The sequence below is a fragment of the Arachis hypogaea genome, chromosome 19 (assembly GCF_003086295.3).
Source record: "Arachis hypogaea cultivar Tifrunner chromosome 19, arahy.Tifrunner.gnm2.J5K5, whole genome shotgun sequence".
Classification (NCBI taxonomy): Eukaryota; Viridiplantae; Streptophyta; class Magnoliopsida; order Fabales; family Fabaceae; genus Arachis; species Arachis hypogaea.
Genome location: NC_092054.1, coordinates 64,853,994 through 64,880,397, shown reverse-complemented (window position 1 = coordinate 64,880,397; position 26,404 = coordinate 64,853,994). Strand labels below are relative to the sequence as shown.

At 35.8% G+C, this 26,404-nt stretch overlaps 1 protein-coding gene across 2 annotated transcripts; it reads left to right on the top strand.

The window, feature by feature from the left end:
- Window positions 1-755: 755 nt before the first annotated feature.
- Window positions 756-23,825, top strand: LOC112776054 (sister chromatid cohesion protein PDS5 homolog B). 2 transcript variants are annotated; one of them, XM_025820014.3, is made up of 25 exons: window positions 756-1,079; window positions 1,295-1,520; window positions 1,830-2,060; window positions 2,301-2,482; window positions 2,781-2,907; window positions 4,060-4,287; window positions 4,413-4,629; window positions 4,741-4,886; window positions 4,961-5,118; window positions 5,201-5,350; window positions 5,421-5,469; window positions 7,690-7,878; window positions 11,159-11,338; window positions 12,372-12,511; window positions 12,724-12,844; window positions 13,555-13,695; window positions 13,791-13,868; window positions 17,996-18,135; window positions 18,519-18,636; window positions 19,939-20,073; window positions 22,623-22,813; window positions 22,914-23,061; window positions 23,158-23,271; window positions 23,402-23,506; window positions 23,600-23,825. In XM_025820014.3, the coding sequence occupies exons 2-25, from the start codon at window positions 1,425-1,427 to the stop codon at window positions 23,669-23,671; spliced, it is 3,456 nt and encodes a 1,151-aa protein (XP_025675799.1). In that variant the 5' UTR covers window positions 756-1,079; window positions 1,295-1,424; the 3' UTR covers window positions 23,672-23,825. The 2 variants fall into 2 exon arrangements, with proteins under 2 accessions (XP_025675799.1, XP_025675797.1); XM_025820012.3 differs by having other exon boundaries at window positions 759-1,079; window positions 1,243-1,520.
- Window positions 23,826-26,404: the final 2,579 nt, after the last annotated feature.

The following is a 26,404-nucleotide window of genomic DNA, read 5'->3' as shown; positions in this document are numbered from 1 at the left end:
TCAATTCAAGTCATCTTTTATTCCTCTGTTGATTGACGTTTATTGTCTTTTGTTTAAATTCTGCACTCCCAACTCCCGGATCCTTTTATGATTCAAGCCATTTACATTTCTTGTAATCTAAGTTTCAGCTATTTTCATTTTTTGCAATCTAAGTTTCTGCAATTTACATTACTTGCACTTTAAGATTCAGCTCTTTTAATTCTTCTACACTTTAAATTCTTGTCAATTTTTCCTCTCCCTTTTAATTTCATGCAATTTAGCTTCTGTTGGATACAAATCACTTAAATCAACTCTTGTTCGCTTGACTAAATCAACCACCTAACTAAAATTGCTCAATCCTTCAATCCCTGTGGGATAGACCTCACTCATGTGAGTTATTATTACTTGATGCGACCCGATCCACTTGCCGGTGAGTTTAGGTGTTGGAATTTCGGTTCCAACCCATCACAGAGTATATTGATTCACGAATTGGTAGAGGGGTTTGGGGGGAGGGGGGAGTAAACGCAACGTTGGGCTTTTTTTTCCTAAAAAAATCAAAACAGCGCCGTTTATTTATCAAGAACCGGCGGGTTATCGGTCCGGTCCAACCAACCTGTTTCGGCCAGTTCGACTATTTTACAGCGATTTGCCAAAGGACGGTTATTAGAGGCGAATCGGACCATTTTTATCGCTGGTTTTCGATTTGACCGGTTTTACCGGCCGGTCCGGTCCGGTTTTCAGAACATTGGATAAAAGCCGCGGCAACCAATTTTCATGATACTCTCTATTTTTAAATAAGTAAATCAAAGTATAAAATCCGATTTCACCAAACACCCAAAAGGAAAAAAAAAAAAAATCCGATTTCACCAGAGACATTCTTGAATCCTAAACCCTCGGAGACGCTCTCCGGCCTCCGCTCCTCCTGTACTCGCCGCCTCCGCCGCTGCTTCTGCTCCTTCCCCTCACGTTCGCCTTCGTATTTGCTACGTTAGTGGTCGGTGGTGCTCCATCGTTGCCTGCGCTTCTGCTCTGTCGTCCTAATCCGCCATTCGCCCCTGCTTTTGCTCTGGCATTTCTTCCGCTTCCTCTCTGTCCTTCTGGTACATCTTCGCCCTCCATCTCCGTCACATCTCTTTCAAAATTAAAATTAGCATTTATTATGGCTGTTAGTTACCTGTTTGTCACTTCGTCTGTTATTCTATCAGTTTTAATAATTTGATAATTGATACTCTGTTATGGATGTTACTCGGTTGATGGTTGTAGATCGTGGCTACTGAATGATTCTGAGTTGGTTCGAGTTTTGGACTTTTTTCAGGACTTCTGAGAATGCGTCAAGAAATAGAACTTTTAATTGTTATGAGCAGGATGTCTGAGAATGCATCAGGTGTTTGATTAGTTTTCTCTGAGAAGTTCTCGTAACATTCCTTTCGTTCATTAGTATCCCTATGGACGAACCCTTGCTGCAACGCCTGTCCGAACTCGGCATTCAACTTGCCCACCGAACTCGTCCAAACAAGGATTTCATTGTCAAATCGCTTCGAGTAAGCATCATCCTCCCTCCCTACTCTCATTCTCTACGTGACATGCGTGCTTCAATTTTCTATTCTTTTTTGTTTCTTTTCTGTCCATTTTTTTCTTTTAAAATTCTTGCTTGGTTGATATTCCTTGTTTTTCGGAAGTGGAAGTCGATGCTATTACCATCAATTGTTTTTTAAGAAAGTCTCTTACCATGCTACCCTACTTTAAGAAACAAGTTGTTGAGACTACAGTAGTAATCAAAGTTAAGATGAGGAGTCTTTGTTATTTGGTTTGTTTATTTTATCTTATTTTAACTTTTTGCACTTGAACAGGAAGCTGTAAATGCTTTGTGTAAGTTAGAGCAGTCTCCTCAGCCGCAAAACGCTAAAGAAGCGCAGGCTGCTCAGAAACGAGAAGCTGCTTTGAAGCCGCTGGTGGATTCTCTTTGTTGTGGTCTGCTTCGACATCCTGATAAAGATGTTCGGCTTTTGGTTGCTATTTGTGTCACGGAAATTTTTAGAGTCAAAGCACCAGAACCACCTTTTGAAGACAAGTATTTAAGGGTACTCATTTTGCATAAAATAATTAAATACGTGCATATTAATATTATTATTATTATTATTATTATTATTATTATTATTATTATTAAGGCTTGGGTTGTTTGTTTTTGTGTTTGCATAGGGGATCCCTTATCCCCAATTTGTATTATTATTATTATTATTATTATTATTATTATTATTTCAGGCTTGAGTTGTATTCGCTCTTTTGTGCTGATTGGAAATGTATTTCTCATTCAATTTCAGGAGGTTTTTAAACTCATTGTTAATTCGTTTGCGGATCTTGCTGATATTGCAAGCCCATACTTCTCAAAGAGGGTTAAACTATTGGACACTGTGGCTCAATTAAGGTGTTGTGTGATAATGCTGGAGATTGACTGCGTAGATTTGGTTCTTGAGATGTTCAATATTTTCTTCTCTGTTGTGAGGTTGAGATCTACCTTTCCTTTCATCCTCTTTTTACTTGGCTGTTTTATTGGATTACATTGCACGCGATTCAATTTTGTTATAACTTAGGTCTTGTTATATTGTCATGTATTATCCACGTTAACATTATCATATAGTGATAGGAAGCAGTGGTTGGGAGTTTTGTAGTTCTTGACCTTTGTTGCTTTTCCTGTGCAGCATCCACTACTTTAATAATTAAAAGAAACTTTATGTGTATCTATATTATTAATTATAATTGAAGAGTTAATGACACTTAATCTACTTCATCCCTTTTTGCAGCGATGATAGCCATGATAGTTTGATTTATTCCATGTCTTCTATAATGCTAAACTTATTGAATGAGAGTGAGGAGGCTTCTCAGCAACTGTTGGAAGTGATTTTGCGAAATCTTATAAAGGGGAAAAAGGTAAGATATTTTTTTATGTTCATGCCTAGCTTCTATTGATGCTTTATTTGGTTGCATACTTGAGCAAATTTTTAAGGAGTACTAACTAGCAGTGTGCTTGAATTTCCATTCAATTGTTTTGTTGCTAGTGATGCTTTCACAGTTTCTCATAGATGAATTCAAGCATTAACATCAGTTGAAGTAGCTTCTATTAAGGCTTCATTGAATACATGGGTTGTAAAGTTGGGCAAAATTCATCATTGAGTAGTTGGACAAAGCATCAGTGTAACTATGGCTCCGTTTGGTTGATGTATAGGATGAGACAGACACAAAGACACAGACATTAAAGACATAGACATAAAATATTTGTGTCTATGTATTGTGTTTGGTAAAAATAATGAACAAGACGCAAATATTTGAAAAAGACTGAATTACCCTTCATTTAACCACAATTTTATCAACACCACTACACACCCATCACCTCAAATGCTACATATGTCATTACAATTAAATTTTTATTTCTTTTCGTATTTTTTCCTTCTAATATCATCTCAAATTATCATTCAAATATTAAATATACAGTTTTTTTTTTTTAAAAATAGAAAACCAAAGCCTAAAATTTATCAAAGATTAATTAAAATTTAAATAAATAAAAAGTTAAATGTATAATTTTTTTTTTGAAAAAAATGGGAGAACAAATTTGGTTGTAAAATCTAAAAGAGAAAGTAAAAAAAGAAATATTTGAAGAGATAAGAGGATAAATTTTGAAAATTTAAAAATTGAATAAGGGTAAAAGAGTAAAAAATTAGTGTCTCATAAGTTGTGTCTCAGTGTCTCATCAAATTGGAGGTACACAAATTTAGTGTCTCTGTGTCCATCCGTGTCCTCCCGTGTCCATAAAAAATTTGTGTCTCACCAAACCAAACAGCAGACATGTGTCACAATGAGACATGGACATCAACCAAACACTACCTATAATATCAGTAATAGTTATTGAATACTTTATGCCGGATGTCCACCTTAATTGCTGGGTATAATGGCTCTTAATTATAGAGTACAAGTGCATAAGACATTTCTTTCTTTATTTTTTCATCCAAAAAGACATTTATCTTGAATTAAATGAAAGATAGCTTGTTTCATAATCTCACTTGGCTGTAACTTACCCAACAACAGGATGCAACTTCTGCTGCTTATCAACTAGCTGCATCAGTCATCAAAAGTTGTGCAGAAGAGGATGCACTGAACTCCCTAGTTTGTAGGTATCTTATATCCTGTATACATGCCCGAGATGCTATGGTCAGTGAGCTTAAAGAATCATATCATGAAATCATATTCAAGGTTTTTCAATGTGCACCTCAAATGCTAGTTGCTGTCATCCCAAGCTTAATTGAGGAATTGTTGGTATATCCACTTCAACCATTTTGACACTATTTATTTTCTTCATATGAATTGATGAATTGATGCACCCCTCCCCCCCCCCCCCCCCCCTCCTCTCTTGAAAAACAATTCTTCAACCCACTTCATAGGCTGATCAGGTTGATGTTCGGATAAAATCTGTTAATTTGGTTGGCAAGCTTTTTGCATTCTCTGAGGAGCTTGTTGCACAGAAGTATCACGATCTTTTTGTGGAGTTTTTGGAAAGATTTTCTGATAAATCTGTGGATGTAAGGATTAGTGCTCTACAGTGTTCGAAAGCTATTTATGTGGCCAAACCTTATGGGACAGAATCAGATGAAATTATCTGTAAGCTGCATGACATATGTTTGTTCTTGATATTTTTTACTTATCATTGTGATAAAGCAGTTTTGTTCGATGTACATGAAATTAACTTATGATAACTCTTCAACCAAGCAGCTGCTGTTGAAGACCGGTTGCTGGACTTTGATGACCGAGTGAGAATGCAGGCAGTTCTTGTTGCCTGTGATATTTCCAGGTCAAACCTGAAACTCGTTCCATCCAAACTAATATCTCAAGCCACTGAAAGACTTCGGGATAAAAAGGCATGTGCTATTGAATACTTTTTCTTGCTGAAGAACAAATATAGGAATCCTGACTGGTACAAATGCTTTTCCAGATATCCGTCAGAAAGAGGGCCTTGAAGAAGATGATTGAAGTGTATCAAGATTACTGCACGGAATGTTGGAAAGGCAGCATGACAATTAGCGACCACTTTGAGAAGATTCCATGTAAAATTATGTTGCTTTGCTATGATAAAGATTGCAAGGAATTTGGGTGAGCTTAAGTACACTAGCTTGCTAATTAAATAAGAACAAATAGAGTTTGTCAAATATAAATGTTTATTTTATATATTCAGGTCACAGAACATGGAATTTGTTTTTGCTGATGATTTGTTTCCTGAGAACCTTCCTGTAGAGGAGAGGACAAAGCACTGGATGCACATGTTTTCACTTTTTAGTTCTCAACATGAAAAAGCTCTGCTTACTATTTTGACTCAAAAGAGAAGGTAGTAACCAATGCACTATGGTGAACAGGATGAAGATGCAGTATTACTTACAAGTTGTTCTTGTTTTCAGGCTACAAAATGAAATGAAAAATTATCTGGCTATGAGGAAGAAATTGAAGGTACAAATATTGAATTACATTTACAATGATTGAATGTGAGGCATGCCTTTAGCCTTGTTTCCTTTTACTTTTGGTGTTTAGAAATAGGTAGAATACAAAGTTGTGAACATACCAGTGGTGGAAAGTAATATACAAGCATTGAAAGCAAGTTAATAAGTAACAATTGTGGAGTAGATGCTTCCGGTTTGTAATTGCTGAGTGACACATCTGGGTGTGGAAAATAAGTAGCTTCTAATACAAATGTATCTAAGATAATGATGAGGATAGTTACGAAGCTTGAATTCGTTGTGTACTTTTGTGTGACATAATGGAGCAAGAATGAAGGTTACCTAGCCAATAGCAATGTCTTGATCATTATTTGGCCGATATGCTGTTTACATGCTTTAGATTGAATTACCTCCTATGCACTGATGTGATGTCTATCATACATTCCAGTTAATGAAGCCCTATTGCAGTTTTTCCTTTTTGATAAAAGAATATCGTTAATGTAGAGAGGAATAATACAAGATGTAAGGATAAGATACCTTTCTTACAAGAGAGAAAAAGGAAGCTATCAATGAAGTGTAGCTTTTCTATCTCTCAACATGTTTGTTGGGGGTTGTCCTTTGAAATCATTATCAGCTTTACATCAAAATAAGGCTAAACATTGAATCTCATCCAATGAAATTCGCTTGTCCAAAAATGTATAATTGAAGGTGTGAATTTGGCTCTAACGAAATGCTCCATTCCGTGGTGTATACTATGCATTGCCACAGATTTTGCCAACTCCCACCAAAGCTACCAACCAAAGTATCCCATAAAAAGTTAGGCATAAGACACACGAAAAGCAGATAAAATTTTGATTTTAAATTTCCCACTCTACATTAGGGGAGAAGCTATGTGTTCAAATTGTCATTGCTATTAATTTTATTGAACACAATTTTCCAGATGAAGGAGTTGATTTAGAGGGAGTTGTGAACTTCTAGATGGATTTATCAAGGTTGAAAGAGGCTTAGATTTAAATAGTAAGGAACTTCAAATACGATTTACAACTATACAAGCCAGGTGATTCAATAGAAGACACCTTTTATCATGGAGGACAAAGGAACATTATCATGGAGAAAAGAATGAATAATTTAGTGGACTCTATCATGTATGTTGTGAAAAGGGTAGATGTCCTAACAATACGTAGAATCCTATTTAGTATAGAAGTTTTGGATTGGGAGTTTCACAAGGAAGATAGGTGATAAGGAGTTTAACAACAATGAGAAAAGCTTAGAATAAAAGGAGTCTTATATTCAATGGTCTTCCAAAATGTTAAAATGTGAACCATCACCCATGATAAGCAAAGGTTTGAAGGTAGCATAACCTTGAGTAATGAACTTTTAGAGGGTAGAAATTGTATGGATAGTAGAATTAGCATCCCTTACCATTCTTTTCCAATTCATACCTACTCCATAAAACATGATGCGATATATGTGAGGCTCTCAAGGAAATTGCCGTAGACATTCCACTGTCAATATAGTGTTCCTAGACACTAGATTGTCAATATTCAAGCCTCCTTTTGTGGCCTACAACAAATCTCCGAAGCCAAGTTCCCAACTCTTGTACCCAAAGAACCCCCAACAAGAATCTTAATGTATTATTTGTTTGGGGATTTGGGTAATGCATTAAGCAGATTAATTATCGAACAAAAATTATGGGTGTCTATTTTGGTGCATGTCCAAATTTCTCCCTGAATGTAGTGTAATAATAATAAAAAAGCATCTCGCATTGTAGGGTCTGGGGAAGGACTGCACCTAAAGCGAAATACTATTGCTGGATTATTTTTGGTTTTCTTGGGATCCTTTATTTTCATTTTTTAGTAGATATGCTTACATTTTATAGTCCATAAGTTGTTTTCAAAATTTTGTTAAGAAATGTTGTTTTGCTCATACATTTTCTTAAATAATATTTTATTGCATATTTCTCTTTTTCGGGTGTAGTTATATTAAGTACCACATTAGAAAAGGTTAAAGTACAAATGGATTGAACAAAGATATGTTCTATGATAGGGTATTGTGACGACATTTGATCTATGCAGTTGATCTTGCCTAGTAGCCGAATGCTTTGTTGTTGATAGTTAATACTTTAGGACTTAAATGATTGATGTCATAATGCTTGAGACAGCTCCTATGCTTTCAGATCATAATTGTTATTCGGGAAATAATAGATCTTTTATTCTTTTTAACATATTTTCAGGGAGTTGGTTCTGAAGACCTACATAAGAAGATTGAAGATATTCTTGCAGAAATGGCTGAATCCTTCCCGGATTGTCACAAGGCTAAAGAGGGCTTTCGCAGTTTAAACTTGACTAAAGATAATAAGTTGTTTAAATCAATTGAACAACTATTGGAGAAACAGACTTTCATAGTTAGACAAGCCAACCAAGTATGTTTTCTAGTTTATCCTATTACAGTTCTTGGTTAACATTATTTAGTTTATTTTTTTATAACAAAAGAAAGAATTTCATTAAGGTATTGAGTGAACAATACAAAGGAGCGGAGGAAAGGAGTTCCTCCCAAACCAAAGGAAATACAAATTAAAGGAAAACACACACAGAGACAAACTTTAATGAACTGCAGCTTTATAATCTCTCATCATATCTGAGAGGGAAAGTCCTTTTGCAAAACCATATGCTTTATGCCATATAGATGCTAAACACCTAATTTTATCCCAAACTACTACTTTCCTAAGAATCTGTCATTAGAAGTGTGTAGATTACCTATCATATGAGGGTGTTTATTAGTCTTTGGGTGCAAAAGAAGGGGAAAGAGGTATATACAAGATAGCAAAGCGTTGAGAAAAAAGGACGAGAGAGTTGGATTAAGTTAAGTGCATTAAGGACAAGAATGGTGAGATTTTGGTCACATATGCTTTAACAAAAAGTGGAAGAGCTACTTTCACAAGTTATTTAATGAATGACATGAGATTTTTCCGTGTTTTGGTCGTTAACATATGAGGGAAGAAGACCAAAACTTTAATTATTAGGAGATTTGAAGAAAAGAGGTGCTAAGACGGATGAAGAAAAGTAGGATAGTAGGCCTAGGAAATATTTGAACGAGTTGCTCAAAAAATCTGTTGATTTTGAACCACAGGATGGATAGTTGTCATAGGTGATGAATTGATTTCTTACCAATGTCACTCTATTTTTGTTCGTCTATAATGATTGATAAATCCACAAATCTCAATTGTATTTCTCAAATGGTATCTTTTTCTTCTTCTCCTATTCGATTGTATTTCCTTGGAAACTTAGGGAAGTGCTTTGTAAACATACGTATAAAAAGAACTTATTTCATTTAGCTTCTTTATGCCCACTATAACTAGTTATTTCGGTTTTCTACTAGCGGCTTTTAGCATAACCTCAGCTCTTTTTATCGGTTTGAGTAAGATACGACTTATTTGATTTTCAAATCAAACTTTTCAATGAGATTTTAAAGTCTAAGAAGATGCCAAACGAGTGGAGGAAGAGTATTTAGTTCCTATCTACAAGGATAAGGATGATAACAACATTATGGAAACTACAGAGGGATTAAGCTCATAAGTCATACCATGAAGTTATGGGAGACAATTATAGAACGAAGATTGAGACAGGAGACACAAGTTCTTGAGGATTAGTTTTGTCCAAGTTCAAGGTGGTGTAACAAAGGAATTTCCCATTGGTGTAGAACTACATCAAGGGTTATGTCTTAATTCATATCTTTTAATATTGGTTTTGGAAGTGCTTACCGAGCATATCCAAGAGCCTGTACAATGGTGTATATTTTTTGTCGACGACATTATTCTAATCAAAGGAAAATTTAAGTCAGAAGCTATATTTGTTCAGAGAAGTTTTAGAGGTGTATGGTTTGCACATAAGGCATAGTTAAGGGAATATATGGAATATAAGGAATATAAGTACGGGATGATGAGGGAAAACACCAACAAAAAAGTGAAACTTTGAAAAAGCACCCTACCACAAATAAAGAGATTTAAGTATCTTGGGTGTATTACATAGGACAATGGAAAAATTGAGGATGTAAAACATAAGATTCAAGCTGGTTGGTTAAAGTGGTCTCTTGTTTTACCTTTAAAACTTGAGTTAATTTTGTCGCACTGCCATTAGACCAGTTATGTTATATGGAATGAAGTGTTGGGTGGCAAAAAGGTGAACATGACCATAAGTTTAGTGTGATAGAGATGAGGATGTTTAGATGGATGAGCGTACAAACACTGAAACACATTTATAGACAGAATAAGAAATGGGCATATAAGAGGAAAATTCGGAGTAGTATCTTCTGTTGAAAAGATGATAGAATTTTGTCTCAGGTGGTTTGGACATGTGGGGAGAAGATCGGCAGAGCATCTGGTTTAGAGGCTGGATCAGCCGCAGATAGGCAGGTAGTGAAAGGAAGAGGAAGACCTAAGAAGACCATACACGAAGTGGTCAAAGGAGATCTATGTGTAAACAATCTCACTGCAGACATTATACCCGGTAGGGCACAATAGGGTCGCTTGATCCCTGTAGCCGATCATATCTATTAGGATAAGGCTTTGTTTTTGTTGTCGTTTCCCTTTATTTGAGATAGTAATTATGCAGAGTATGTAGTTCAATGTATATGTATAACCATTAGCTGCGGAGGTTTTTCCTCAAAAATTCACAGAATAATCCTTGTTTAAAAACTGCCAATATGACCACCTCTGAAACTAACCATAACTTGTAGTTGACCAGCAAAATTCGAATCTCTTGAAGCAACGTGAGCCTGGAGCAATAACCATAGCTTGTAGTTAACCATAGCTTCTAGTGTTCTCTACTCCTGTTGCACGAGTCATGATGTGCTTTTTGACTTTAGGAATGGAGTGGGAATTTGATCTGGTGTTGATAGTAGTAACAAAAACATCGTATTTGCTAGAAAGGCCAGCTATGATAGCGGAAACATGCTCTTGTTTGGAAATCAGACTTCTAGCGGATGTGAGAGCATTGGTGAGTGCACAGATCTAAGGATGTACTTGTTTAATAGTTGTGAGGTCTTCGCAACGTTGCTAAGCTCTATCTTGAGTTGATAAACATGAGCTCAAGCCTTTGAGGAGTAGAGCTCGAGCTTCTCCTAGTCTTGGCAAGTAAAGTCATGGTCGATGATGAGAGTGAGAATTAGCCTCAGCCATATTGACATTGTGAGCCAAGTAATGACCATTTGCCGTATTTCTCCTCCCAAGTACCGCCTTTGGTTAGTCATACTGGTCAAGGTGAATGGTGCACGATCGATCAGGCTGTATATATAGTCGCTCTTGATGGCAGCCAGAACTTTGCGGTGCAATAGAAGAAAGTTCTTTTTATCGAGTTTGTGAGAGTGTGGGAATCGGCGGTGGGGTCACTGATGATGGGGGGTTTTTTATTGTGGCTTGATGCATTAGCACTTTTGGGAGCTTATGATACCATATTAGATCTTAGTGTGTGTGTGAAAGAGAGAGGGGAAAAAGAGAGAAAAGGGTTTTGGGGGGTGCGGGAGGAGGGGGACAGAGAGATTATGAATATTCTGTAGCAATAGCTTGTATAGGAAGCTACTCGAGGGTAGATTTCTTATGTATGTGATATAAACCCCTAATATTTTTCATAATTATTGTTCCCATTGTGGTTATTACTTCATCTTTTGATATTCAATTTTTCTATCTTGTTTTATTTCTTTTACAGGATGTTCTGCTGGGAATGATTGGAGACAACCATCCGTATCACGAATTTCTGCAATCAATCTTCTCCAGATGTTCAAATAACATTTTCAGCTCAGAGCATGTCCAGTATATCTTAGATTTTCTGTTGAATAACCAAAGTGGAAATAATCACTTGGAGGATTCTTCTGTGGATCTTCTTCTGGTAACTAAAGTCGCTACTTTCTTTTATTTAATTACTTTTTTTCGTCTCTCTCTCTCTCTCTCTCTCTCTCTCTCTCTCTCTCTCTCTCGTGAGAGGGGGAGATTACAACCATTTTATCCCCTTTCAACAGTGAGTACTAGCTATGTTTTTTTGTCTACTATCATTGCTATTAACTAGTTCTTCCTCTCATTTGATTTGATTTGATTTGATTTCATTCAACATCCTATACTGTTGATTTGCTCTCAAGCATCTTGGGCCACTACCAGATATTTTTGGATGCTGATGTCCATACGTTGCCAAATAGGTCGATATTTTTGTATCAGCAAAAGTACTTCAGTGCTGTAGTGACTATCTCTTAATGTGTAATGCTTATCCATCAGTAGCTTTTAAATACAACTCATAGTGTTTTATACTATATCATCTAATGAGATGGTAGTGTTTATAAAACTCTCAAGATACTTGAAGGTAAATCAAACATTTTTTATGACTGGGTATACGTGTAAATTTTGTTTTACACACTGCATTTTAAAGCAACTTTGAAGAGTTATTTGCCTTATCAAGGAAGGGTAAATGATAAATCTAAACTCTGTTATTCATAATTAACAGTATGTTGTTACAATGCGCAGAGATCTCCTTACAACTGATCTCGCAAGTCTCTGTCATGGATTCACACCATCAATTTTTTATTTTCTTATGTTCAGGTTTTATATTTCCAGTTATGTGGGTATTGGTGGAGGTTGAGGATCAAATTGGTGAAATTTGGTTAATGGGTTTGGTTTTTTTGGTCTGCCTTATTGGTTAAGCCATCAGGACCTAGGAAGGGTGTTGAGATATCCCTCTAAAACGGTCCTAGTCTTTATGTTAATGTAGTTAGGACAAAAGTTAGAGTTATGAACATGAAGGATTTTACATCTACCAAATTTTTCTATATATACTATAGTGGCCAAATTGAAGAAAGCCTCTGCTTCTATTAGTCAGGTAATAGTATCTTAGTTGAATGCTTCTAGAGTTATTGACGTTGTTCTTGAACCAGGTTATTGTCAGAATTTTCCCTACAATGCTGAAAGGCTTGGAAATGCAGTTTCAAATGTTATTGGAACAGAAAAGTCCTGTTAATGACAAGCTGATTGAGATTATAGCAAAGGCAGGAGCTCATGTTTCATTTAATATTAGGTAGTTTGCTTTCATGTCTTTATCTTGTTTGTGTGTTGTGTGTAATGTATGTAAAAATTGTTAAAAAATGCATGTTTTAATACAATTAAACTTTCCAATGTATCAAACTAATATTTAATTATCCATTTTCAGTATAAGCAAACTAATATTTAGTTATCAGTGAACTGATTTTTGGTTGCCATTCTAAGTTTCTGTGTGTTTTCACTTTGCAGTGATATTTATCCATTTCTTAAGAAAATGTGCTTGGATGGAACTCGCACACAGGCCAAATTTTCAGTCTCTGCAATAGCTGCCATAACTACTGAGCAATCAGTTTTCTTAAATTTATACGAGGTAATCTTATAAGGATGCCAATGTGATTATAATTTTGATGGAGTAAAACATTGTGTTCATATTTTCCATCATCCATGTTTGGTCAAGAATTTTCCTGTATTGCTTGGATATCATAAGAACAGAAACCGAATATTTTTCAGATTTCAAATCTATCATCAATTGAATAATGTGAGTACAATGAAAAGCTAAAACTCAAGGAATAGAAAAGGGAAAAGAAGATACTAAAGCATATATTTGGACAACTAGAACATGGGTTAAGGTTGTATTTTGGTCCTCGACAAGTAACTGGAGCTTACTTTTCTTGGGCATCATGCACTAGAGAAGTGAACCCGCAACTTTGCTCGAGAGTGATCACTAATTATTAGACCAGTGGACTTTGTGGCCAAGGAGTACACAATAAGGCCCAAGTTACATGAAGAGCCTCTGATATCTTGTGTAAACTACATCGAAAAGTCAATAACTGAAGAAATAAAGAAAGGAAAAATACTAAAGCCAGTATTTAGACAACTAAAATAAGTGTTAAGGGTGTCATATAAAGCCCAAAAACTTATTTTTTTATTCTAGACATTATTTTTTCGGAAGATTAATTTGTTATTCTAACTACTGGTACAAGTGTTGATTTTTAGCTGTTTGATTATAGGTCATTTAATTCTTATTGATGACTGTCGATTCAAACTGTTTGTTTTCTATTTTTATTGTTTTTTGCACAGGCGTTGATCGATCCTTTGTATAGCCAGTGGAATGTCCCGACAGTTTTGCAGTCCCTGGGTTGTATTGCACAACACTCTGTTTTGACTTTTGAAACTAGAGGCGAAGAGATCACATCATATATAACACAAAAGATTATTCAAGTAATTTGAATTAAACATAACTTATCTTGTTTATTCATCTTGCCGGAATAAGGCTAATAATCTGCAAATTTATTACACCTTGCATTTTTTATTAGATGGAGCACTTGGATGATGGTGATAGTGTGACATGCTTAGCTAATACTGCTCAATGTTGCGAATCTTGTCAATTAAAGGTTAGTATGACAAATCGGATGGTCTATTTGAATTCAGTAGTTTCTATTTTGGTGTAGATGCAGACAACAAAAGAGGGGGAAAAAATGAAATAAAGTTCAGATCCCAGTAATTGATAGTTGATGTCTTTCTTATATTAGACAAATAGGAAGAGGTCTAACAGTTGTAATTTTTATAAGCTGCAGTCCCCCTGTAGTATGAACACTATTAAGGAATTGAGTATGTATATATAAAATAACCAGAACATCTCCCGTTAGTTTGGATTGACTACATGGATCTGATGGTGCAATGATGTTTTATCACGAAGTCAAGGAAATAATAGGTAACTCAATAAATAATAGAATGACTCTCAATTTCTTGACAATAGATGACACCTACATATACATAGAAGAGAATAATAAATATAAGCACCTACTCAACTACTTTCAATAAATTCAACTACTAACGACTCTACCGACTTTCTCAACACTCCCCCTCAAGCTCTGAGCCTTTATACCATATTCATCAAGCTTGTTACATAAATAACTTACAAGAGATATTACTTGATATGACACTATCCCTATAGCTAAAGGTTAAGCTTTAAGCTTGTTACAATAAGACTCTTGAAAAAGAAGTATGATGAAGACTAAGACTGTTGAAGAGAAAAGAGGACCAGCTGGGATTGCCAGAGACATGCCATGCCACGGCCAGTAGGAACTGTTGGGACCAGCTGGGATTGTCCATATATCGGCTGGGCCTGTCCGTGTGGTAGTGTTTGTTTTGGCTCTGTTTGATAAGTGTCTGTCCAGAGACACAGACATAAGACATAAAGACTGGAGACAGACACAAAATACATGATTTTTTCAATCTTTAGTTTGATAATGAAGAATAGGACGGAAGACACAAGATACTCTTCTATCAAAATGTCATTTTTATCCCTACAATCACAACTACCTTTCCACCACCACTAATCACCACAACCACCATTCTACCATAAAAAACATTTCACTAAAATTTCCCCTTTCAATAATCTTTCTCAAAAATAAAAAGCGAAACAAATTCAAGAAAGGAAGACGAAGACACAGAAGGTGGCTAAGGTGGCAATGTGGTGGCTGGCCAAAGGCACATGGAGGTGGAGGTGGCAACACAAAGTCAGATGTAGAAGGTGAGCCAGAGGTGAGATGATAGATTCAGAAGGCAATACTGCGGCAGATCTGGGAAGCGAAACAAATACTAAGATTGGGGTGGTGGTGCAAGTGGCAGAGGCATAGAGGCAGTGAAGAAAGTGAGGTATGGAAGAGGAGAGGCAGCGGTGGTCTGGGTGGTTGGGAACGAGGAGAGCCAGTGGTGGTTTGGCTAGAAGGGAGGGAGAAGGAGAAGATGAGAGATATGAAATTATAATCAGCGTAATTGTGGAATTATAAAAATTTAGAATAAGGGCATAGTTGGCAAATTATTGCTTAAAATGTTGTGTTGATGTCTTAGTGTGTTTCTATGCCTCGTGTTCATTAGAACTGTGTTTCACCAAATCAAATGGTGGGCTTGTGCCATTCTCTAGGGAGATGGACAACAACCAAACATTTTCTTAGCGTCCATGTCCATGGGAGACATGAACACTATGACACACGTCCACCTTTTGTTTAGTTAAGACACAAAGTTTCTTGACAAGGACACACACTAAGACAATTTATATCCCACTTGATAGCTAAGGCAGCGTTTTGTTTATGTATTTCTTGAGACAAGACACAGAGACATAAACATTAAAGATATGGACACAAATTATTAGTGTATATATATTATGTTTGGTAAAAAACATTGAACAAGACACAATAAAATTAGAAATGGTCCATATTATCCCTATAATAAATTTTCTTTTAAAACAAAAAAAGCAGCAGCCACCATTGCTGCCACTACCATTCACCATCTGCACCACCACAGATTCATCATCACACACAATTAACCACAAATCAGTCAGCAAAAATTTCACAAGAATCAACAAGAATATTTATTTTTCAAAAGAAAAAAGAAAAATGAAAGGGAGGAGAAGGCAACGGAGGAGCAGATCTGAGAAAGGGGAAGAACCGAGGTAGAGGGAGAGGCGGCAATGGCAGACTCGAAGAGGAAGACGGAGAGGTGGCCGTGGGTGCTGCGAAGAGGGGGAGAGGCAACAGCCGCAGATCTGGACGAAGGAGGAGATGCAGCTGCAGTGGCGGCGATGGCGGAAAGAGCAATGCTTGAGGGAGAGGTTAGTGGCAGAGGAAAGATGGAGGAGGGAGGAAGGAGGATGGTGAGCATCTCATTGGATGGAGAAGGAGAAAGAGAAAAAAGGAATTAGGGTTAGGGATAAAATTGTTATTTTAAAAATTAACAAGGGATAGAAGTGTAAAAAATTGTGTACAATTGATTGTGTCTGTGTCTTAATATTTTAGAGGAACACTAAATACATGTATTCTATATGCATTTGTGTACGTCTATTAAAAATTTGTATCTCAACAAACAAACAATTGACATGTACTAGCGTGTCTGTGTCTCTGTATCTATGTCTTTGAAATCAAACGTTGTCTAAGACATGAGTTTTCTTTTTTTTTTTAATTCCAACAATGTCCGTATTAAAATTTTATAATTCTAATACTATGTTTCTCTTATATCATCCTCCTCTTCACCATTCCTCTTCTGTAGTTTTTTACTAGCAAGTACCACCTCCATCACCAGCACCTTGTATCCAACTAAGTGGATCAAATGACTTATTTCGGCTTATCTTGTATTATGTCAGCAATGAGATCATTCACACATAGTTCTCGTTTGGCCATCTTATAAGAGTATTTATAAGTTTTCTTCTGCCTTTGACGACTGGTCTATCTTCCATCTGATCTGCTTTCCTTATTAGATGCTCTACTAGTCTTTTCTCTGTGTTAAAACCTCCTAAGACAATATTCCACTATATTTGCAATAGTGGGTGCTGTTCCAACTTTCTCTTTCATATCATCGTTCCTTATTCTATCTATAAACATATATTATTGTTCATCCGTATAAATATCCTCATTTCATCCACGCTAAGCTTGCGTTCATGTTCACGCTTCACCGCATGGTAGAGCCATAAAATATTACCTTCATGTTTTAAAAGTATTTTTTGTTGCTTACAAAACCCGAAATGCTCCACCATTTTGACCAACCCACTTGGATCCTAGAAAATACTTAAAAAGCTTTACTTTTGATATGATGCTTTTTCTAATTTTTACTTTTGTTAGTATTCCCCCTTTTGGTGTTGAACTTATACGTCATATATTCCGTCTTAGTGCGACTTTTGCACAAATCATGTACTTCAAAATCTTGTCTCTACAATTGTAGCTTCTCGTTTAAACCTTTCCACGATTCTCCTATAAGGACGACATCATCTTTAAAAAGCATGCGCCATCCTTGGATATGCTTAGTAAGCACTTCTAAATCTAATGTGAAAAGGTATGGGCTTAAAGTTGACAACTGGTGTAATCTTACACGAATTCCCTCTGTCACACAACCTTGGGTTCTCATGCTTGTTTAACCCTATCATATATGTCCTTAATTGCACCAATATATGCAATCCTTACTCCCCTCTTTTCCAAAACCTTTTCCAATACATCGCCATCATTCTCCTTCACAATCCTTACTCCCTCTTTATTTATTTATTTATTTTTTTTGGTCCTTTGGTCATTTCTGTTTTGTACTTTGGTTTGTTTATCCTCATTGCTATCTAACATTTCTGTCTTAAGGTGTATCTAGTTGATGGAGCTGTTTATTTTGAGAGATAAGCATATTTTTACATTTAATTTGAACTATACATATACATCAATGCTCAAGTTTAAGTTTGCTAAAGGTCACTTGTTCGCTTAAGTTAAATGGCAAGGCATTATTTAATGACGAGTATGGTTGATTAATGTGAACTGCCAACATGACGAGTATGGTTGATTTGGTAAAACACCTTGTGTTTGAGTAAGGGCGTAACTGGTATAATTTATTGTACAAAAAGAGAAGGTTTTGTGGTTCAGTGGTATCCTATAGGATTATGGATGTATAGCACACCGGGGCAGGTGGAGAACAACCTAATTGAGTGCATTGTATTTCTTCCATAATGACTCTGTAATTTTCACAATTATTTTTTCTTTTTGGGCAGATTTATGGACTTAAAACCCTGGTAAAGAGTTATTTACCTTATCAAGCAGGCCATATCAAATGCAATATTAAGTTTTTGTTGGATATTTTGTCAACAATGCTATACAACAACAATTTTGATATGACTGAGACAGGCTCATGGTATGGATTTTAAAGTAATTTACTAACTTGCTTATTCTTTTTTTCCAAGTTTTGTGTACTAAGTAAAATGTTGTTGCTTTAGGTGAATACTTTATGCATCATCTGTTTGATTCTCAGCTGCTTCCTTTGGAGTGAGAGTTGCATGCTAAAGATATTGTAATTAGAGAACTTCTAAATTATATGTTGAACACAATTTATAGCAAACTATGGTTTGTAGAAGACTTTATAAGCTATGCTTTTCTAAGTTATTATGATATTTATAACTGAACTCATATGTTAAACAATTTCTCTTCCATTTTCTGTATCTGACCATATATTGCATTGAATTATTTAATTTCTCGGGTCAAACTTGATTCGGAAATGTTATTCTATGTTACCCACAGGGAAAATGACATGTCTCGTATCAGATTAGCTGCAGCAAAGGCAGTTCTTCAGCTTTCTAGGAAGTGGGATTTGCATATTACTCCAGAAATTTTTCGCTGTACTATTTTGATTGGAAAGGTTTGTTTTTCTGTAACATCTGAATTTAAAATAATTCTTCACTCAAGAAATGTAGATTGACTAACCACTTATATACTATTTCCCAATTGAAATACAAGCAAAGAAATGTGGGCTTGATTTTCCCAGATAAGAGCAGCCAACTGATAGAACACCACAGACAGTGGTGGTTGAAAACAGAAAAGAACCCTATGCTTTAGATACTATGTTTAGACAATGATTTAATGTGAATAGCTTGAGGTATATGAACTCCTCAGCTCATATATTTATATACACTAATTAATCATTACAATACCTACTAAAGATAAAACACAATTATTCATAATTGATTCTAATCTAACCTAATTGACACTAACAGCACCTAACAACTAATTGACTGAATTATCTGAATATGATATCAACAGATGTAATCAAGAACACCAAGAGGATTGCTGATTCTAAGGACACTTTTGGATTTTGCAAAGAGTGGATGTCCAAAGAATGAATGTAAATGTATTGTTAGACACTATAAGAATTCGAGATAGGAAAATTGTTTTTTTTTTGGGGGTGGGGGATAAATGATTAAGACCATAATGCACGCACCTTCAACGACAAATGTTTTGACAATGTTTTATGGGTAGGATTGGACTCCTAACATCTATGCAAAGCTCATGATCTTTATGGAAGACTTTCCCTCTTAGATATGTTGACATAAGAGCTGTTACCTACCTTCTTGGAAATCTTTTGAAGGTAGTATAGAATAGAATTTAATTTCTAGGGTTCTGAATCAAAGTAGTCAATAGCAGGATATAGGATATAGATAATAGTGTTGACTGATTTGTTTCATCGGACCAAACGTGATTAATATAGCATTGGAAACAGCATTGTGATATAGTTAGCATTTTTAGTTATCTGTATTCAGAACTCTGCATGTATGTGTACCCTTACGACTTTTCAAGACAACCATTGAGCCAAAGAATTGTTGACACACGGCTTTTTACCCCTCTTATTTTCCTTAACAGTATCAACTTATCTACTCTCCTTTATAAGTTAGATAATATTATATCATTCGGCATTTAATCTATAGATTGTTTCTGATCTAGGATAATTGGCATACCACAGATGCAGTTAAGAATATTTAGTCTCTGGAATATTAAAAAGAATATATGATGTAAGGAATAAAGCAAATTTAGTTCTAATTTCTATCGAGTTTTTCTTATATATGGCTCTTTAAATTATCAATATTTTACTAGTTCTCATTTGGTTCATTAGTCAATACCACATTTTTTATTTGTTGTGTTTTCTGGTGTCTACTTCATATTCCAGGACTCCTCGCCTTTTGTTAGGAGAACATTTCTTGCCAAAATCCACAAGTTGTTGAAGGAGCGTAAACTACCTATTAGATTCACGTGTGCATTTGCATTTGGAGTGACAGATGGCATTGAGGATGTCCGATATCATGTATGTTAATGTCTATGTCTATTATGCATGTGCCTGTTGCTTTTATATATTTTTTAATTCATTTTTAATGCAATATTTTCATTAGATATTTGGACCATAACATTACCAAACTTAAAGAAAAGTAAGCTGAACAAGTAGTTATAATGGTACGAGCTCTATTGGTCGAGTTATCGACTTGCCAACTTGCTACCTCTGAAGCATATTATGAAGAAAACTAGTTTTGTTTGAAAGCTAGGTTTGTATAGTTTATTGTCACCAAAAAGATTCTCAACCAATGTTTGTGGAGTTATGGTTGGTTTAACTTTGTTGCCTAGAGCAGAGTGGTCTTCGGGGACAGCCGACTTCCAACCCTCATAACTCCTTCCACAAAACTTGGAATGAGATGGGACCAATTGTAGTGGAAAGCTCGGTCTTTCTAGTTTGATATCAACAATAACCCAAAGCACATTCAAACATAAAATTATATGATTCTTCATCTAATTCTAAGCTATTAAAGGTAAAGAAATTAAAATAAATTAATATATCATGTAGATTTTATTAAAATATTAATATTGATATATGCATGTATTATATAGAGAGGAAAAAAAAAAAAAACTCCAGTGGAAAGCTTTTCAATGGTGTAAGAGCTAATTTAATTTACACTGGTGTCATTTGATCTTAGTGTAAATGTTACACCATTAAATAACTTTTTTCTTCATGTAATTTTTTGAAAACCTAGCCATTGGATTAAAAGCTTATATATTATCTCGAGAAAATTTCATGTGAATCCAAAATTGTTTATTATACTGTTTATATACTTGAAAATCAACGTAATATATTTGTTTAAAACATGCATAAATAAAGGTTCTTCGATGATTTTCACTTTGTCATTCATTGGTTGGATTGATAAGATATATATTCTATAAAAAGTTACGAGCGGTGTAAGTTTGTTTAAATTGATACTAGTGTCATATGATTCCAACTCATGTATGCCATGCATGCATGCATGCATTCCATGCTGGTTCGGTCAGGGTGGCTTCGCCCTAAACCTGAATAAACATGCAACATGATCTGCTCAGCAACCAGCCTGCTCGACTGTGGATCAGGATTGAACCCGCCCCAGTTGTGATTAATGGGTTGGGTTCCTGTGGATTTGGTTAGTGCAGCCACCCTTATCAACTCCTCACCCAATGACAACTCGCTCCAAAGCCCTTCCACGTACTACTGCCTTACATACACTCAACCAACTCTAGCAAATTTAAGCTTTGACCTTGCCTCAGCGATTCACTGACCTCACAGCAGAACTGTTGTCACTGCAGTCATTGCTGGTAGAGTGGAAGGTTCCTATTCACAAGTTTGTCGTGTAATGTGTACTATTCTTTGTTCAAGAGAAGGTTATGCAGGCAAGGTCCTTGATGTGCATATTCCAACAGATGAGCAACCTGCAGATCTTCTCACTGAGGCTGTCTCAAAGGTTAAGTTCCTATTGCTCTAAGGCTAGTTTCCTAGCTTGGATCCGCAGCAGATTAGATCTCAATAGTTGTTTAGCAGGGACGGTTGTGATTGGGCGGCGTAACTGAGTAAATGAGAACAGTTAGTAATCGTTAGTCACAGCCTAAACCAACCTGCGGCTAACAGCTCATGGGTTCCACGCTATGTATCGACTAAATTACCCTCTTGGTTTTTCCACTTGAACTGCAAGATCTCTCTCTCTCTCTCTCTCTCTCCCTCACACACACTCACACATACACAACCTGCTGCTAACAGCTGATGGGTTCCACACTATGTATTGACTAAATTACCCTCTTGTATTTTTCACTTGAACTGCAAGATCTCTCTCTCTCTCTCTCTCTCATATTTAAGGAAAAACTACTAAAAGCTTGATATTAAGGGAGAAAAAACACACTCCTTAAATACAATATCAAGCATCCATACTACTCGATGGGGACTTTGGGCACCCCATAATGTCCAAGTCCTATATATATATATACATCCTTGCCTATTGCCATCTGAGGTAGATGCTCAACTACTACTTGAAGCCTGGGTACGAACTTGTCCTAGACCCTCTACTTGAGTTGCTGTTTTCTCTGGCTATTATTGGATCTGGCATCTACTCCTTCAATGACAGTTGCCTGTCCTCTTGAGCCTTACCTTCCCATTTCTACTTCATAAGATGTGCATTCTAGATTGTATAGGTAGCCCCCCATGCCTTTGTCCATGGTGATCTTGATGAAGTATACATGAAGCAACCTTGCTTATGTAAAAGCTTTGCTAACCTTTGATCTCACCTCAGTGATTTGCTGACCTCCATCTGAAATCTTTGCTTTATAAACAATCTGAGTTTGTTCTTTGTGTAGTAAATTTCCACTGTGATTTAGCAGTTTGGTGTTTGATATGGGGGTGATGCTTTTCACTCCTTGTTTATTTCATCTTTGTTCTTCATGAGGTTACATCTTTTTTATTGTATTTCTAATTACTACTTTTGTTCATAATGTTAGTTATTAATGTCAGTTTGATTATGGGTTGTATCTTTCTGCTACATGATGATTACTGATACTTCTTTTTTGTAGAGCTATGAATATATTGCAGAATTTATTAAGGATTATGGTCTTGTCACTCGTAAACAACAAAGTTCTGCTGCGCATGGAGCAGTTGCACATCCTACATACATGGTCGTCTATTTGATTCATGTCCTTGCTCAGAATAGCGACTTTCCACTGAAAGGTTGTCGGAATGAAAAATTGTATGCTGACTTTTGTAGGTAATATTGTTGTTCTTGTTCAATATCATGTTTAAAGCTTTACAGTTTATGGGATATGAATGACTTCTAAAACCTGCAATACATGTGGATTATTGTGTAGTCCGCTCTTCTTTGTCCTGCAGGCATTTACCAATGCCAGTATAGTTGATGGTGACCTGGATGTTGTAAATGATGCTGTCTTGCATCTTTTTAGTATTTTTCGGGCAATCAGAAAAGCTGAAGATGCCATTGATCCCCAGACCAACGCTGTAAAATGTTCTTAAGATTTCCGTTATTAGCATACTTATTTTTGCATCTTTGTTGAATCTTGTATATAGGGTTTATTTGAGTTCTGTGAAATGCAGAAGCTGCACATTCTAGCTGAATTTGGGATGTTTGCTTTAAATGCAATTAATCATGGTGCAATATCAGTATCACAAGCTCCTGGGCAGATTTTGCTTCCTTCCTCATTTTATAAAGTGAGTTTTTCTAAGAATAGCGCAGCTTTTTAGGTGGCTGGTTTAATCTATATTTATTTTACCTTTTGTTTATGCCATCTAATTTGTAGTTTTATTCGGACAATCTTTGTTTTTCGATGTGATCTGTCAGTTACAGGGCAATTCAAAATGTTCAGAGTCATTTTGCGAGGAAGGTTTTCTATGTAGTCTCTTTGCTACACTTAAACGTTGTACCCCTCAGGCATTTGCTCAGAAGGTTCGTGCTTATTCATTACACCACAAATATTTTGTATTTCTTTTTTTGCTGATGGCATTTATTTTTCATATTGCTTGATCTCTCTATTACCAGCCACTTACTAAGCATGGTCGCAAGGGGCAAGAGGCTTTCCCCAAGTCTAATACCAAAATTTCAGGGTTCTAGATTTGACATCTAGCAAAATGGACAATTTATCAGTGAGAGCAATAACAAATGCTAAATATGTGAGGCAAGATTCACCCCCACGGAAAAGGAGTAAACATGTGCTTTCTTCTAATTGTGGTCAACTGTTTGCATGAATCAATAGAAGAAAACAAAATTGCAACAAAAATGTGAAAAGACTTCAGAGCAACATGCTTTGCTTGTGATTCTATGATGAGGTGTCACCAATACATTGGATCCGAGATCTAAAAAGCTGCTCTTTACATTAGAAATTGTCCTAAGTTGCAAAATACTGTTCAACATTTCAAATGCCCTGAAACCCACCTCAAGATTCCTTGGTGTAAAGGTTGGTGGGGAAATTCATTGAATCTTAATATCTGGCGTTATTTTATGTCCATCTATAAGTTATATTAGTGTATGTCAAGAAGTCAGATCAAGGCAATGCCATTGCTGTAGCTGGGGCTGATTGTCTCTGGCATGTATCTATGTGCAGCAACTCTAGTTAGATATATAATCATTTATTGCTTCTGCCTAATTAAAACTTTTAGAAGACATGATTTCATGACATAATATTAGAGCTTCTATGAGCAAAAGGTCTAGAGTTCGATTCTTGTATCTCCATTTTTCTAAATAGATAGAAAATGCTACTTCACAATTCAAGCCCAAAAGAGGGTTTTACGTGAGGGAACGTGTAGATATTTAATCATTAAGTTGGTTTATGTAACTCTACTCTGCTGGTTCAACTTAGGATCAATCCAGTCTAACTATCAGGCTCTAAACAGTTTGTTAGTGTTAATTGTGATAGCTGTCTGCTGCACATAGAACCTCTTGTAAGAATCTGTTTCTACTTCTGTAACTATAAGTTGTTAGTAGATTCTGGACTAGCTCTCCTTCTGACACTTTTCTCAGCTATCTTCTTTGGAGCTAAACTGATTGGATTTTAATGTCAAATTTTTCAATCTCTTTTTCTTTGGATCTTATTTTAGGATGATACTTAGGTTTGGAATGTCCCCTTTCCAATCCTTTTCAAGTATCTTCCTTTCATAAAGCAGCTATTTGACATTGTACTCATCATGTAATTGTTGGAATTTATTCTTATACATGAGCTATAATGGTACAAGTTATTGAATTAGATCATGTTTGTCCTCAAGTATACCTTTTAGTTCTTTGTTCCATCATCCAGATGATGGGGAAATAGGATATGCATACCATAAGATTCAATCAAGTTGGGCTTATATGATAGAGGAGTGCTTCAAGTGTTGTTCTTGATAGGAAAGTGGTTCATCTAGCTTATGAAAACATCTCCACACAATTATGAGCTTTTCAAATTTATGTGGGCCTGAATGTGTGAAAAGCCAACAAGAGACTAAGTGCTGTGTTTGCAAAGATGAGGATATTCCTAATGTGAATAGACTGATGGATGGGAAAGAATTAGAAGTGACGCATTAGAGAAGAGTTAGGATAACACTTCTGGAAACTTGTAATAGATATGGGTAGAGGAAGACCAATAAAAACAGATGACATTTAAATATAAATTGTGACACTTGTCTATAGGCTCATTTTGACAGGATCCAATGGGGTCATGTCAGAATGTGAACATATACTTGAGCCTGACTAAAAATTGGGACTGATCTAACTGACATTAGGCATATCCCGCAAACTCCCATTAATGAAATAGCAAGCTTATTTGTTTCTAGTACAGTTTCTTATTAGATCATTAGTGATACCTATACCCAATCTCTTTTTGGTTTAGAAGCAGCCAATAATTTTGTATCCTTGTTTTGAGATTCAACTTGACCTTTATTTTGTAATTTAGACTTTTAGTATTGTATGTTTCTAAGCACATTTCTTGTGGAACAATTCTATGAATGTCTTTTTTTTGTTTAGAAGCAGATATACTGGCAGATGTTTCAATAAAAAGAGTTTCTCCACTGGGATTTCAGTCAACAGTTTTTTACTGTCTAGTCTTTTCCCTCATGTTTCCAAATGTATCGAGTTCAAATTTTATTAGATAGTGCCCAAAAAATACTAATGCTCCTTTTTAACACTAATTTCTTTTGGGGTATCTTCTATGTCATTGTTTAATCATGAAAAGTTAAAAAGTATGAATGAAGAGATACAATGGCTAAACACTGATATATTTTTTCTCTCAGGATAAATGATAATCCTAAATGATTAACCTTGGTTCTTCCCCAAACTCTTGCATAAGTTAATCATTTGGTGTATCTTGAATGATGAATTCAATTGTGTTGCTTACTTGCTTGTTCTCACCTTAATTTTTCTGGATAAGTATTCCTTTGCTTAATTATCACACTGGATAATTGATGTTCCTCTCTAAACATGTAGCATGTATGTTTTCTTATTCTCAAAAGTGCATTTGGATAAACATATGCACATTTAATATGTCTTGCATGTCTGTCATTGGTTAATTGCTTATATACAGTGGCACTATCTGTCCATATTTCTTTTGGTTAATGCACACACCATCAATAGACAGATTTTCTGACAAACATGTCTTATGGATATAACTAGATGCCTAGCATCTATTTGGTGTAAAGCTCATGATCATTGTAGAGGGTTTTTCACTCAGTGACTTAACAAGATTCCTTCCATTTGGTAATAGACTGAACTAATATATTGACGGCTTAGTCTCTCATGTATAGCATACAAGCTCTAGTGACAGCTAGGTGCCAACTAAGCAAAACGGTTAGCAACTAACTAAGCAATCAGTTACCT

Coding starts and splice junctions, on each gene's coding strand:
- LOC112776054 (XM_025820014.3), top strand. CDS start 1,425: ATGGACGAACCCTTGCTGCAACGCCTGTCCGAACTCGGCATTCAACTT. Junction 5,351..5,420: donor ATTTTGACTCAAAAGAGAAG/GTAGTAACCAAT, acceptor TCTTGTTTTCAG/GCTACAAAATGAAATGAAAA. Junction 18,637..19,938: donor GTACTATTTTGATTGGAAAG/GTTTGTTTTTCT, acceptor TTCATATTCCAG/GACTCCTCGCCTTTTGTTAG.